A 16588-nucleotide genomic window follows, 5' to 3' on the forward strand; every position below is an offset into this window, starting at 1 on the left:
GGATGTCTCATATCAAGATTTCTATTAAATTTACTTATATTAAAGAGATTGTATCTATTAATATGCTTGTATCACTAAATTCTCTTATTTTTCTTTCTAAGTAAATTTTATTGCTTTTCTGCTTCTTTTCTATTGGAATTTACCCATGTAGGATCAACTTGACCTAAATATGTAGATTTTTTTCATGAATAGATTAAATTAGATTCTTTTAAAATAATCTACATCATTATATATAATTGTAGATATAAGTATACTATCTATATACTTACCTGTTTGTGGATTAGTACCTAGAGGTCGTCGAAATAATAGAATATGAGGCTCAGGTCTATATAATATTAGATATTAGTAATATTTTATAATTTACAGTAAGTGTATTAACCTTACTTGTGAATTAAATAATGTTGCCACCCTCTTGATTGCTGTATTCCTAACATCCTCCATTCTTGCTCTCTTAAGAGACCATTTGGTTTAGTAAGCATTACAGATTGAGCTCTCTTTGATATCTAAGAAAAATAAAGTGATATTATGTATAATAGGACATTTACAGAAATTTACATTTAAATTTAAGGTTGTGTATAATATAATTTGTTTTACTTACAGCCCTTGGTAATGTTACATGTCTAAAAACAAAGTGAATTAAATTTATTTTTACTCTATTGTCAAATTAATTTGAGGAATCTTCAAATTACCTGTACTCATAAACACCATCCTCATATTTAGAAGAATATACAATATCTTCAGGATAATTCACCATATTTAGTTCATATATCAAAATCTGCACTTTAAAATAGTGATTATAGTGGGAATATATTCAATTCAAATCTTCTTTTTTTGGTTATAGATAAATCAAAAGAATTATATATACAACAAACTACTTTTAGATGTAAATTTATAAGTTGAACTTGTTCTAATAAAAAACTTGTCTTTTTTAACTTAAAATTCTGGCCCGTAGTAATTCTTTTGATTTTTTTTCCGCTTTCTTATGGAGATATTTGAGTTACAGTAATCCGAGGCTATAGCGTGTTAAGTAATACATAGGGCATATTTCAAAGCATCATGATCAAGAGACATCTTTTATAATTCATTTTACTGAATCTTTAAACTAGATAACTAAAGTCTTATGTACAAATATTTTAAATAATAACCAAAACTACCAAAAAGTTCATTTTTAATATATATAAACTTAAATGGGGGGTTTTGGTATTCATAGTAAATATTAAGAATATAAGATATTAGACTACAAGTATTCGAATTTAACCTTAAATAATTCAATATATCTATGGTAGGTTAAATCTAAATAATCTTATTTTAAATTAGATTCTCTATATCTTATAAAATCTTTAAAATTAAAGTTTTAAGATAATACTATAATATTTTATAAGAGATCTATGATCAATAATAAGAATATCACTTTAGGTTATTAATATTATTACTATTAATAATAATAAAGAAAAAGAGATATGAATACCTTTAAAAAATTGGGGGTTTAAAAAATTAAAATAAGTAATTTTACTTTTTAATAAGAAAAATGTTAGGAAAAATTTCACATATTTTATACGATACTTATAGTACTTATTTAGAAACATAATACTTATTCTAAAATATATTTAATCTTAATGGGATTCAATATATCTAGTGTTATTAATGTTATATAATAGAAATAACAAAATTAGGGATTTATGATTATATTTATATTTAAAACTTATGAAATATCTTTCAATATAAATAAATCTTATTATTAGTAGATTTTATAATATAAGATATTTCATTAATAATATTAAATTAGAACATAAAAAATTTAATTATACTAACAAGGTATTTCTTATCATAATTTTGATGAATAAATGAGCCAAGTACTTGTAGATTAGATTACTTGTAAATATGAAGATCTGGTTATAATAAGGTAGGAAATGTATTATATAGTAATTTATATTAAACAAAATATATATGATCAATGATTACAAATTATAGTCTATAAATATCCTTCAATAAAGAAATAAAGTACTTTCTTGTTTGAATATATATTAAGAAGATCATAATATTATACTTTAATTCTAAGAAATAGCTAACAATGTTTAATACAAAAATAATGAATTACATATATACAAAGTTATTTTTATTAAGTACTTTAAATTTTTTTTTTCAATGATTTCTTAGTATTTATAATGTATTAATCTGTTACTATTTATATATATGTTTCTTATTATATTCAATTTTCTTATAAATACAAACTAGCTGTGAAGACTATACCCCGTCTAATTAATGCTATCCCATGCCTAAGTTTATTTTCTAGATTCTCATTTCCAATAGATTTACAGGCAGATGCAACCTGTCTCAATAACTCCTCTAATCTCCTTAAGCATCTAATTACACTTCCTTCATAAAAATTTGTATTTTCTAGAGCATTTGCAAAACTTTCACCTTTACACCATTTAAGTATTATAGGCATTATTTGGGGTTTAAATTTACTAAGATATTCAGTTTCAGTTATAGTGAGTCCTGAATCTTGTGAAACTTTAACAATCATTCTGCCAACTTGTTGTAAATTTTCAAAACCTGTCAATAATATTGAATCATCCAATTTCATATCTTGACATTTTTCATCATATAGTAAACAAGATAAGATAGCTACAATGTATTCAATATTGAGTTCTTGAAAGAAAGTATTATTGAATAATAATTCAGTAATTAAAAGTTCATCAGAAGTTGAAATTTCGCAAGCAACCCTTCCCTTAAGTTGTACAACATTATTTTTATCTATATAATCCAAACTTCTGAGGACTTTTCTCATAGAAGAGAGTTCCTGCTGCATTAAAATATTATATTCATGATTAGACAATTCATTTGTTAATCTTAAGATATTGGATTCTAAATATCCTTTATTACAGCACCAATATAAAAGACATAAGGTTAAAGAAGGATCGTGCTTCAGTAGTAAAGAATCATTTCTTATTTGATTCATAATATTTCTATATTTAGCCAGATCTTTAAGTATATTATCATTTTTTACACTTTTAATATTTATTATTTCATCACCACAATAATTTAATAGGGGGATTTTAGATATACCCAGATGTTCTTTAACTTTTGTTAGAGAATATTCTAGAGATCTTATTGTACCTTTACTATTATTTGTTAGATCAATATTTTTGGGAATATTAAGCCTAACTGTACTAATTTCACTAATTACTGTAGTTGTACAGGATATTATCACATATTCATCTAAATCTTCTGATTGGATATTATTATATTCTGTATTTAGGGTTGAAATGCCACTTTTATCATTACCTAAGATTTTAGATACGAGCTGTTGTGGTAAATTTTTTGTGTTAATCAAAATTTTAAGTACATATTGCTTTGTAGCTCTACTTGGAAGATCCTTTTCTTTATATGATTCCTTAGTTGTACATTCAATATCTTTGTAACCAGTTTCATCTTCATCATATTCATTACTGGGTTCTAAAATGAATATATTATTCAATTGTCTAGTTTTAAGGTAAGGTGTAGAAACAACTACACCCCAACCTAAATCTACAGTATTTCTTAAACTTTCTTTTTTCTTTTCACTAAATAGATGAAGATAAAGTGATGAATAGTCACTAGGATTAAAGCTTTTTTGCATAGTTCCTTCTCTTATTAAATCAGATCCTACAGGAAATTTAATATAAACTAGACGTCCTGGATGTAAAAATCTATGGCTTAATGATGATGATATTATAAAAGAGCGGATTTTCTTATTTAATTCCAGCATAATACATAATCTTGAATATAAAGAATATGCCATTTTTGATATAATATCACCCAATCCTTGTAAATAAGGATATTCTTTTTCATTACTAGAAAATCTTTTATCCAATTCTTGATGAATATAATCTATATTATTTACATATATTAGAAGCTCATCTGAAGAATTCTCAATGTTAGGTTGATTTTGGAACTGATTAGTTACATCCAAAGTATTATGAGATTTTGAAGTTAAATCTGTCGAATCAATTGAATATATATCTTGTGATTTAATTTCACAATTATATAGGCAAGAATCACCATCAATGTTTAGAGACGGTACCTTATCAGAATTTTTTATCAATTTAGAGTCCTTTAATTTCTTTTGTACTTCTTCATCATTCATAATTCTTCTTGTTAATAATTCAATTGACTTATAAAAATCTAAAGAGTTGGTTATAATCTCATTTGGTAAAGGGATTATAAGTTTAGGAGTTTCTGAAGATACTGGATGATATTTACTAAGGTTTGAAAGATCAAATAGCACTTCATCTTTTGAAGTAGGATGAAAACCAACTTCATAAAGAAATTGAGCATAACATAGAAGTAATTCGTCAATATTTGATATATCAAGTGAATTTTGATCATTACTTGTATTATATAAATCGTCTATTCCTTCTATTCTCTTTTCTTTAATTATAAAAGATCCCAGATTAGGAGAAGATAGAGAAATATCTTTATTTTCATTATTTTCTAGTTTATTAGTATTGGAATATTGTTCATTCATGTTACTTTTATTTTGTTTATCTTTATCTTTAAAGAATACTTGAAAATTTAATTTTTTAATATCATATTTACTAAGTATCTTTTCAATCCTTTTTTTTTCTTCACTTAGTGAAACTGTTTTCCTTCTTTTCAAAAATTGTGAAAATGACCTTTGGATCATATATTCTGGGTCTGCACCTTCTAATCTCAAGAGATTTAGTAACATATTGTAACCTATATAGAATTGGCTATCAATTCTTAGTGGATCTCCAGTGAAAATAGCTTTAACAGCCCATGGATCTGCCTGCTCATCTAACATAATAATAGTAAGTCCTCTATCATCCAAACCTCTTCTTCCAGCTCTTCCACTCATTTGTATAAATTCACCAGAGTTTATTAAACGTGACTCTTTACCATCAAATTTCCTAAGAGAAGTGAAAATAACAGTTTTTGCAGGCATATTAATACCCATAGAAAATGTTTCAGTAGAAAAAAGTACTTTTATAAAGGACTCACCAAATAAAATTTCTACAATTTCTTTCACAACAGGCAAAAGTCCTCCATGATGTATCCCAATACCTCTTCGTAACAATGGTAGTATACCAACTACTTGAGGAATATTTCTATCTTCTTCTGCTAAAGTAGCTAGAGCACTTTGAAATATAAAATCAATACTTTCCTTTTCTTCAGAATTTGTCAAGTCAGTAGATCCTAGATACATTGCATTAGTTTCACAATCTTTTTTAGAAAATGAAAAAACAATTATTGGTAAATAATTACGTTCTTGGCACATATTCACAATACTTTCTAGATCCATTCTAAGTTGGCTTCTTGTATTTTTCTTTTTAAACTCACCCATACGGTTACTTCGCTCTTCAGTAGTTAATTTCAAACTTGATAGGGCCTTTGAATAATTATCTTCCCTAAATATTTTGTTTTCATCCATAACTAAATAAACTCCTGTTCCTCCTGCTGGGAATACAAAGTGTTGTAAAGGGACTGGTCTATAATCTGTATAGACTACATGGCATGGTTGGTGTTTAGTTCTACAAATCCACTCTGCAAATTCCAAATGATTTGGAATTGTGGCTGATAAAAACACTAATCTAACTGTATCTGGTAATAAAATAATAGATTCTTCCCATACTACTCCTCTCTCTTTATCACGCATATAATGGATTTCATCAAATATAACCCAAGCTATTTCACGAACTAGTTCACTTCCTCTGTATAACATTGATCTCAAAATTTCTGTTGTCATCACCATTATAGATGCTAAAGGATTAACTGTAACATCCCCTGTTAATAAACCTACATTACCATCCCCAAATGTAGATCTCAAATCCCTATACTTCTGATTACTTAAAGCCTTTATAGGAGATGTATAAACAACTCTTTGATTACTTCTAAGTGCCATTGCTATTGCATATTCAGCTACACATGTCTTTCCTGCAGATGTATGAGCTGAAACTAAAATACTCTCTCCCATTTCTAGGCACTCTATTGATACAGCCTGAAATGTATCTAATTTAAATGGATATACTTTTGCTGGAATTTTTTTACCATCAGAATCATATTCTACTTCGAATTTTGATGTAGTAGGTGCTACATAGCTACATGGCCTAACACACTCATGGACACAGTTCTTGCCTGTTTCATATTTTACATATTCAATTTTCATACTTTCTTCTCTAAAATATATCGAACATTCAGTATCAATAGAAGTCATATCACTATTTATATTTCCAGTTTTTGTAGAATTAACTACATTCTTTGAAATATCCATCTCTTTAATATTCATAATATTGTTTTTTCTTGATTCTTCCCTTCTCTCTATTTCCTCAATACCTTCTTCTAATCTCCCTTCATGAACATCATTACGACAATTTAGTACTTTAATTCCTGTCTCAGTCTTATTATAAATTGATTCAGAACAATATTCACTAGTATCTGTGTTTCCAGTCTTTACTTTTTTAGGTAGCGGAGTAATTTTGTCAGTTTCTGATATTTGATCACTCTTCTCCTCCATACCAGATTTTGTAGAATATAAACACTCCCTAGCATTAGTCATCATGTAATATTACATAAATCTATATTATAGTATTATAGAGAATGTAAATATTAAAAAAAACTATCTATTCTATCAATTAATAGTTTTTGAAGTAACTAGCGGGAAAAATCATGCAAAAACCGCCTAATATTGAAAACGTCATTGCTGTCCCCTAATATGGCTGGTTATTGACTATAGAGAAAACCAACAGTTTCATTTTTTTTTTTTATCGAGTTTAGATAACTCAACCTTAATATAGAGCCTATGTTATTTTAATATTTATGTATAATCTTGGCCCTAAATATTATCTGATAGTAGAAAAAACATTATTCTAACAGTTCTACTAAAGGATTAAAACTTAAAGGATACTTAAAATTTTATTATAGATAATATTTCAAGATGGGTACGGGATATCTAAGTTGAATTATGTATATCTAGTCTTTAAAGTTCATTTCATTCTGAAATCTATATTAGGTGAGTATTTCAGAAGTGAAAGTGGATATTTAATTTAGAAGTCAACATTAGCTCATTAAATGGACACTTGAAATTATCTGTATTATCATCCAAAGTTTAGTGATTTTTTCTTTTGTTTTGTGGTTATATCTAGTCTACTACAGTAAATAATGACAGTAGGCGGGAATATTTTGTGTGAAACTTTGTCTCGTCCATGTCTTTAGAGGGTCCTTTTCTGCCTAGTAGAAGCTTATTTAGTAGATACACTATAAATATAATGTTTCAAAAAGTGAGCTTAATTATAGTTTTTATAGGACTTATTGGAATTTATGGGGGGCCATTGAAGATTTTTAAAATAGCAAATGCATCAGAAGTAAGCAATTCAGAAATTAAACTAGTTGATAGTGCTCTTGATGAATTTACTCAAAAGGAATTTAGAGATATTATGAATAAAATAAAAGAAAAGGGTAGAGAAGATGATTCAGATGAAGAAGAGAGTTACGATGAAGGTTTTAAAGAAGAAGATGAGGGAATTTCAAAAGATAAAGCTAAACTGAGTGAAACGGAATCTGAGCTAGATAGTCTGAAAAAGAAAGAAGCTAATTTAATAAAAAAGTCAAAGGCTGAAAGGAAAAAAGTAGAAGAAGACATTGAAGATGATATAGAAGATAAATTTAAAGAACTTCAAAAGAAGAAAAGTATGAAAAATAATATTTACAATAATAAAAATAAAGGAATAGATGATTCAGAGAGTCAAGAGGGAAAACTAGAGTTAGAAGAATATATTGAGCCAATAATTGATGATGTTGATGATGACAATAGCCAAAACAATGAAGATATGAATCAAGAGAGAGTAGACGATGATGGTGATAGTAATAGAGAGATTGAAGAGAAAAATATACAACAAAAGAAAGACAAAGTTTTGGATCAAGAAGAAAATGAAATAGAGGGGGATATAAAAGAAGACATAGAGAATAGCATGGGTGCTATTGAAAAGAATCAATTAGATTCTCTTACAAATATAGCTCAAGAGAGTAAAGTTGAAAATACTACACAAACAAATATTAAGACTTTGCCTTCCGTTGATGAACATATATTAACTTCAACTACAACTCAAATAGTCACAGCAGTATTAATTCAAAGTTCATTAAAACCTAATGCAGCTCCAACACCTTCAAATATAACCTTTCCTTCTTCTGGGGTTGTATTTTCACCTAATAGTTCTAATATAAAAACAGGAGCTAAAGAAACTAAAATTTCAGTTCCAATAATTTCACAAAATAGTCAAAGTATATCAAATAAAGAGAGTACAAATCTTCCTACATTTATTTTGTTGGAACCAAATTTATTAAATGCAAATAAAATAGTAACTGAAGAGGTTAAAATAACACAGAATAAGCATAATAATGAGGTACCTAGGGAAATTGAAAATAAGGGAAGTTCTCAAGAGCAAAAAACAATACAGAAACTAAAAGATAAAGAAGAAATAGTGAAGGTCACTGAACATAATGAAAATTTAGGTAATAAATCAGTGAATACTGGGATTCCACCAAAACTTACAAGTAATTCTGAAATTTCAGCTTCTTTGAGTAATGAAACAAATATCCAAGTTCCAATTACAACTAAAGTTGGTAATACAGATAAAGACACCACAAAAGAAGTTAGAATAAAAAATAATTTACTTGGCTCTGGAGAAACAGTACTTAGTACTGTAAATTCTGTTCAACATGTAGATAATAGGAATAATACTGAGGCAGCTAATGATAAATTAATAAAGAAACTAACAGAATTGGTATCTTCAGCAGCTTTTGAATTGGATTCAAATAATGAAAAATCAAAAAATAATTCAAAAGTTTTTTTAAATTTGAATAAAATAGGTTTAAATAATCAGAATAAGGAAGATAAAGTTGAATTAGGAAAGGAAGAAAATTCTTCTAAAATAATACAAAAGCATAAGAGATGGTATGAGAAAAGAGATCCGGTAACAGGGCAGTTATTATTTGATGCAGCTCAGTTTGCAAAAAATATTTCTAGCACTTTAAATGTTCGTAGAACAAAAGGACGTTTTAGTACTTGTATAGAACATAATGGGAAGAGGGAAGCATGTGAAAAAGAAATTGGTTGTTTTTATGATTCAGTTTATGATATGTGCTTAATTAATTGTGGTCTTATCAAGGAGAAGAACACTTGTGAAGAATATCTAGAATGTAGATATGATTATATTATACCTAGAAAGGCTTGCGTAAATGATTGCTTTCAGAGTAGAAACTTTACTCATCAAGATTTTGAAGGTATAATTAGGGGTTGTGTGTGGTGTACTCAAGAAAGTACCTGCTTGACTTTAGCTAAAGTTCAAAAAGAAAAATATCCTGAATATAAAGATAGGATGTTTGATTGTTATTGGCAACTTCAAAGTGGCTTAAAGGAAGATATAAATAGTGAATTTGAAACATCAATATGTGTAGACAAAAATTTAGGTAGGAAGATGACTGACAAGGACTTAATGGCAGCAAGCTATATTACTGGGCAGGTTAAGGTTATGGAACAAGCTGTTGAAGACATTGCACAAAATATGTTAAAAGAGGGGATTCCTGAAGAAGAAACTATTTTAAAGTTACAGGATCCTTCTTTGTTAAAAAAAAAGATTTGTACACCTCGACATATTCCATTTTTAAAAATAATTCCTAACAAGCCCTTCTATTTAGAAGGTGAAATGGTTACAGTTACATGTGAGCCAGGTTATAGTACTACAGGTTCCACAAATCAAATGATTTGTGAAGATGGAGAGTTAATTCCACAAGTATATTGTATAGCTCATGTAGCTATTCAAAAGCAAGCATCTTCAATTAGAAAGCATTTGGACAATATCTTTTCTCTCCTTATTAATTCTGTAACTGGTGGATCTGAGTGGTTAGGTAGAACTATAGAAGAACTCCATAAGAAGCAGGAGATGAGGGATAATCCAGAATTTGAAGAAAATAAATTTGATGATTCTAAGGATAAAGAAAATATTACTAAAGATAATAATATGGAAACTCAAGAAGGAACTACAAAAGCTGAAGATAATAAAGAGTCTCCAAATATAATTAATAAATCATCAGAACCCATTAAACAAAATAATGAAGTAATTATTAGACCTCATTTAGATACTGATATCAAAGAAATAAAAAATGACAAGCAGCAAAGTGATAATGAAACAACATTAACTAAAATAAAACCTTCTGATTCATTTGAAAATCTCATGGTATTTGATAGGGTTACAGGAAAACCAATCTTAACTACTACACCTAAGCAACAGATTGAAAATCAAATTGAAAAGAAAGAACAAGAAAAGAAAACATCTGAAGATAAAACTATGTAAGGGCAGCTTATTTACATCTCTAACAATTTAGGTTATTAAAATTTCAAATAATACTAGATCTACCTTTTCTGCTTATTGTAAAGAGATATATATATTATTTATAGATGAAAAGTTTGTAGTATTTTAATAATTTTAAGCAGGATTTTTGCTTGTATTGTACTTATTTAGTAACAGTACTTGATTTGCTAGCTTATCCACTTTATATATTTTGTAACTTTTATTTTTAATTAAGAGCTTCAATTGTAAATTTTCTCTTGCCAGCTCTTAATCTACTTCCAATTTCATCACCTTCTAGAACTAAAGCCAATCTACCAAGAGAATTTGGGTCCATAGCCTCAACTCTCTCCCAAGCTTCTGAAAGTGCTGATGCTAAAATTGCAACAAGAGTAACTGACAATGGATTATGTGGAGCTTCTTGCTTGCCGGGTACACCACGAACAACTAAAAGGAGTTCTCCTCTGACAACTTCTAACAAAGCTTTCTTGGCAGCTCTCCTTAAGTCAATAAGTGAGAGACTTTCGGGCCGTCTTGTAGAGAACTCATCTGGTAAATCATCTAAGAATCCGATCCACATATCTTCTTCTCTTCTCCACGTATCAGATAACAAAACTTCCGTATTTGATGGGGAGAATTCGAGTAAAATTTGTAGTGAAGAAACTGGAGTTCCTGATTGGACTGAAAATAACCAAGGAGCAGTCATGTTCTCTTCTCCTGAAAGTAATAGATTAAGCTCACTTTTCATTTCAGGAAGTGAATCTTCACATTGGGAATCTTCAGGTAATTTATAACCTAGATCTGTGACTATTCTGATTAAATTTTCTAAACTTCTTTCAATTCTAGAGATTCTGTATTCTAGTCTTAATCTCTCTTTATCAGAAGTTTGGATTCTATCATTCAATTCTTTAACTATAGATAATAAGGGGTCAAATTTAGTTACAATAAAACCTTGTATCTCAGGAGAAAATGAAATGGGTGGTAAAATGGATGAACCCATTCTATTAGTAGTTGCAGCTTCCATTTTGAATCTTCTATATTAATACTTGTTTACACCTTCAATAATTGTTAATATATCTAAAGCTTCTATTCAAATGTTTGTGGGATAAAGTCATTCAAAAACTTAATATACAGATATATACCAAAATTTCGTTTTAGTATTGCTGAAATTGGTATTTTAAGTACTCCATTTATAGAAAGAAAAAATTACTTCGAAATAGACTCAAGATCTACTTTATATGCACACACAAAGCGCCAATAAAATGCCGGTACTATAAACTTTTTTGCAAGCCCAAAGAGTAATAGTACTTATATACTAGAAACTTAAATATATTACCAGCATGGATCCATTAGGATTGGGTAGAATGATAAATGAGAAATTTACTCAAATAGGTGAGAATGTCCTAGGGTCTGTAATAGATCAGATAGTGGACAACTCATCAGTTCACTTGAGCCATCTAAATGAATTTCAATCTGTAAGTTAACTTTTTTTCTTTAAATTTATTTCAAGCTAATATTTATTTTTTTAAAAACTTTTATTTTTTGTTACTTTATTTTAGTCAGCAATTATGCGTCTTTTACGGAGAGTTGCAGGGTCCAAATTCTTGAACAAACAACCTATTATAGAATCTGAACCCGTACGCTTTGTTTTTGATGATACTACAGATCCAGTTCCTTCAGCTCTAGGTTCATCTAGCTTGGGAATTTTAACAGTAACAGTTAACCGAGCTATAGTATCTCCTATGGGATTTTCAAGAAATCTACGTAACTTTGTTAATAATCCAAATGCAGAATGGGTATTAGAGATAACGACAGAAGGTCAGATGGTATCTAGTATTCCAATAAGTTCTAGTAAATTTACTTTGGATATCCCAGCATCTTCTATATCACCTGTACATTACAATAATGAAGAGAGAGGTAGTACTAAGGTTGGATCTTCTTCATCTAATACGAGTACTGGAATACGAGAAATAGTATTCAATTTTGTCAAATCTTTTGAAATAACTGATTTCAACTCAGATATATGTTTTGAAATAATATGTAGAATTCCTGTAGAAGCAAAACCTTTAGAAATTACATCAAAAATTCCCTGTAGATTAGAAAATTGCAATCATTTACATAACAATCCAACTGATAAAACTGATATGAACGTATATAATAGTAAAATATCTTCAGATATTGATAGTGATCACTTGAATTTAACCTGTGGAGATTGTATAAGAAGTGAAGATTATACCTGTAATTCAAAATCTTTAGCTAATACACCGATTAGAGATTTTGAAGTTGAACCTCTATCTGAATGTACAGGTAAGGGTAATATTAACATGAATTTTAGTACAATTGGAGGTCCTTATAAACAATATAAGTTAACAAGACTTCAACGAGAAAGGCCTTTGTGTTTATATAATAATGAACATGCAAAAGTTCAAGTTGGAAAATGTAATGAAGGTAATTCTAATACAGAAACTGACAAATTAGGAGGTTTTGAACGAGCATGGCAAGTTGATTATGAATGTGTTCATTTTGGTAAAGTTTTAATACCTTTAACAAACACTGTTTGGGAAACAATTGAAGAGTTACCATTTTGTTTGATAGATGGCATAAGTAATTTTTCGTATAATAATAAATTTAATGAAAAGGAAAGTGATGTTCCTGAAAGGTTAAATACTGTCGGTGAATGGACCTTATTATATTCTTTAGATAATGGCAGTAATAACAAACCAGATAATAATAGGAATACAAACAGTGATATAGAGATATTTCCTTCTGCAAATGTGCAAGATTATGGTTTAAGAAATCGGAAGCTTGCAGAAAGTTCAGGAAGCAAGCTTAATTTGAATATAAAGAAAGATGAAAAGAATGATACAAATACATATCAAGGGGTTCAAGATAATGTTAAGTCTTTATCAGTAGAAGCATATCCTGGCTTACAGGAAACTAAAAAATCATGCAGAGATCCCGAAATTGAATTTAGATGGTATCACTTATATCCTCATGTAACTAGAATGCCAAAATATGTACGTCCTGTAGCTGGAATTTTAGATTATGGATTATCAAATCCCATTAAAACTTTGGGATTTCTTCAAATTGGTTTATATTTTAAACCAAAGGCAAATTATAAATACCAAACATATTTCAAGTCATTTTTGAACATAACACAAAATAGAGCTAGCACAAGATGGTTATTACCTGAAGCTTTTGAGCCACAATACTTTCAAAAGTATGCAGAACTTGTAAAATATACCTTTGAACATTTACCACGTTGGATACCTAAGATGTGTTATCTGATAAATCACAGAATTCCTAGAAATAGAGCTGATAGATTACTTATAGCTATATTTTGGTATTTTATCGCCTCGATATTTATTAAAGTATCTGATATCCCAACATTTACTTGGACTATATTGGGTATAACATTTGTGATATCGATGACATATCGTTTTGGAACCCATATATCTTCCCCAGCTCATTTGGAACTTCTTTCTAGAGTTAATATTAATTCATTAGGGCAGGGTAAAGAAGGTCTTCAGGATCAAAATATTGCTAAAGCTTTGCGTCTCTTACTTAAGCCTAAGCTTGAAAAGGGAGTACCTATGGTTTCACAGCAAAGTGGCTCTAGTACTTCCAATCCTGTAAACTTGGTAAACTTAACAAGTAATGATCCTAATATAGTGGAACCCTCGAGTATATTGTTAAATTCAGAAAATACCGAAATTGATCATGGTATTTCTAGGAAAGTATCGAATTCTAGTTACTCTCCTAATATATTAGTAACCCCAGGAGCTCATATAGAGGCCATTGATTCAAATAATTTAGATAAATTATCAGTTAAAGATACTTCGGTAAAACTTAATGGAAAAGTTTTAAATTCAAATATGACTAGCTCAATTTATACACGGTCTGTTGAAGGCTTGACGAGTTTATGTTTTGGAGAATTAAGTGAGAAAAATTCACCTGCAACTTTAAGTAACAAGGTTGATTTAGATTATACTACAGCAAATTTCCCATCTAATTCAAATAGTCATAGTGCCTTTAATTTACCACTCAATTTGTATTTGGGAACTGAAATCTTTCAGAGATCTTATTACCCTATGTACAGTATAAAAAATGGGCAAGGGTTTATTTGCGATAAAGTTCAACTTGAATTATCAGATAGTCCTCTATCCAGCAATTTACATGAATCGAATTCCTTTTCTGAATCTAGTTTAAATGATAAATTTGGAATTGTAGAGACTCCATTCGGAGCCTTAAAAATAGGAATTCGTAGTCACTGTAATGAAAACTTTGCTTCCATATTCTTTGATGATGATACTGTTGATCCTATTCAAGTACAACTCAACAATATATTTATGGTAGCTGAAACAGTCCAGTATAGTTTTGCTTGGGTTTGTAATGTAGCTGAAAAACTTAAGAATGCTTTTAATTTTGAAGATCCCTTTATTCCAGTATATACATTTATTATTTTAACATCTATAGTGGGTATTTTTAATATTGGTTATTTAGTCATTACTAACTTACCTTTCTGTTCATTATTTCGTTCTTTATTATTCATAAAATTTTTATTTAATATGCTTGAAATGGATCCTTGGAATTTTGTTCAATTGGAAATTTACAGAAATAGGAATCAATTAATAAAGGCAGGATCTGTGGATTATTTTAGTAGACTATTTATCTCTAAAGTTAAAGAATACTTCCAAATAAATAAAAATTACAATATAGATACTAATCTCTTATTCATTATTTATAATTTATGTCTAAACGATTATTATCCTGATAGATTTATTACTACTCAAGCAAGGGGAATTCAAAAACCTATAAAGATCTTACCAATAAATTGGGATGAGTATTTATTCTTCTATAGTATTAAGTATATATTATTGATTGTAATATTTTTGGGGTTGATAATTAGAACGATATTGGATATCTTATTATCAGATATAAGTCGAAAAATTAGAAATTGTCTTTACTTATGGTGGTCTAAAATTCCGGATATTAGAGAACTTGAACATAGATGTATTGCATCTTCTCAATTTATTGGAAATCTTGATAGACTTGTTGATAATAATAAATCTGCAGATAATTCCTACTCTTATTTTTTAGGCATTAGACAAACTGATCAATTTAATTTTGGATATAGTAAAGCTGATAATTTTTTGAAACAATATTATTTTGGAAGAACTGCTAGCGTTATAAAAGGGACAGCACCTTATACAAATGAAGAAATTTCAAACCCTACCAACTTTTCAGAATCTAACTCACTGAATTCTAATTTGCAATCAAATCCAATTTCAACTTCAAAAGGGCTTATTAGTTATCTACTACCTAACACTACAGATAAAAATCAAAATTTTAATCCCACTATCGATAAACAAGAACAGGACAAAGGTGGAGTGAATAAAAAGAGTAGTATACCTTCAAGTTACGAAATACTCGAAGCTTTGATAGATGGATTTTATAGTGGAAGTAAATCTAGTGCAAAATTAGATAATAAAGAGATTAGTTTAGATAGCTCTCAACAAGACTACCAAAACGAGTCAATAAAAGATATGAAATCACTTAAAATAAACAATCAATTAATTTCAACTGAGGAGATTAAATCTAGTGAAATTGAAGAATATTTATCCCAAAATTTACCTTTAAAAAAAAATCCTTTTACGGAGGATCCATCGAATATTGAAACACAAGTACAGAGTAATATAGATTACAGTATACATGAAGATATAAATCATACAAATTGTGATAATTCCAATTGTAAATATGAACATATGGTTGAAACTAAACAAAACTCTCCCAGTTCAAGAGTTCAAACATCTAATCAAAGTACTGATAATCCTGAAAATAAAAATACAATTTCTCGGTTTTTTAATTCATTCAAAACACTTTCCCAAAATGCATGGCCTGAAAAAGTTTTTACTGGAGTATTTTCAACGTCTATGAATAATGACAATAATAATAATAGGTTGAGCACATCCTCTAATGTATACTCTGACAATAATCAAAATATATCAATATTAGATGATTCTAGAAAATTTATAAGATTCCAAAACCCTCCAAATAGTTCTCAATAATAAGCTTACTTTAATGCCAAGTAGCACAGTACATAGATTTAGATATCCAACGCCAATATATAAATATACCAAATACAGGTACTAGGGCAGGAATTAAACTAGATAAATACCACTCCTTTTTCTTCTCCTCATATAATAATATATAGATTAAGATTGTATAACTTATAAATGTAA

The 16588-nt window shown here is 28.6% G+C and overlaps 5 protein-coding genes across 5 annotated transcripts; 2 read left to right on the forward strand and 3 right to left on the reverse strand.

The window, feature by feature from the left end:
* Window positions 1-107: 107 nt before the first annotated feature.
* cand_023290 (cyclin-dependent kinase regulatory subunit family protein) lies at window positions 108-754 on the reverse strand (the record flags this gene model as incomplete). Its single annotated transcript, XM_067212559.1, has 5 exons — window positions 108-163; window positions 270-325; window positions 385-503; window positions 599-620; window positions 690-754. 5 exons carry the CDS (start codon window positions 752-754, stop codon window positions 108-110), a joined length of 318 nt encoding a protein of 105 aa, XP_067068832.1.
* A 1464-nt stretch (window positions 755-2218) lies between these two features.
* cand_023300 (DEAD DEAH box helicase family protein) lies at window positions 2219-6562 on the reverse strand (the record flags this gene model as incomplete). The annotated part of the gene is made up of 1 exon (XM_067212560.1): window positions 2219-6562. One exon carries the CDS (start codon window positions 6560-6562, stop codon window positions 2219-2221), a length of 4344 nt encoding a protein of 1447 aa, XP_067068833.1.
* Window positions 6563-7268: 706 nt separating this feature from the next.
* cand_023310 (sushi domain-containing protein) lies at window positions 7269-10352 on the forward strand (the record flags this gene model as incomplete). The annotated part of the gene is made up of 1 exon (XM_067212561.1): window positions 7269-10352. One exon carries the CDS (start codon window positions 7269-7271, stop codon window positions 10350-10352), a length of 3084 nt encoding a protein of 1027 aa, XP_067068834.1.
* A 223-nt stretch (window positions 10353-10575) lies between these two features.
* cand_023320 (uncharacterized protein) lies at window positions 10576-11370 on the reverse strand (the record flags this gene model as incomplete). Its single annotated transcript, XM_067212562.1, has 1 exon — window positions 10576-11370. One exon carries the CDS (start codon window positions 11368-11370, stop codon window positions 10576-10578), a length of 795 nt encoding a protein of 264 aa, XP_067068835.1.
* Window positions 11371-11686: 316 nt separating this feature from the next.
* cand_023330 (uncharacterized protein) lies at window positions 11687-16414 on the forward strand (the record flags this gene model as incomplete). Its single annotated transcript, XM_067212563.1, has 2 exons — window positions 11687-11821; window positions 11906-16414. The coding sequence occupies 2 exons, from the start codon at window positions 11687-11689 to the stop codon at window positions 16412-16414; spliced, it is 4644 nt and encodes a 1547-aa protein (XP_067068836.1).
* Window positions 16415-16588: the final 174 nt, after the last annotated feature.

The sequence above is a fragment of the Cryptosporidium andersoni genome (assembly GCF_001865355.1).
Source record: "Cryptosporidium andersoni isolate 30847 chromosome Unknown contig_17, whole genome shotgun sequence".
Lineage (NCBI taxonomy): Eukaryota > Apicomplexa > Conoidasida > Eucoccidiorida > Cryptosporidiidae > Cryptosporidium > Cryptosporidium andersoni.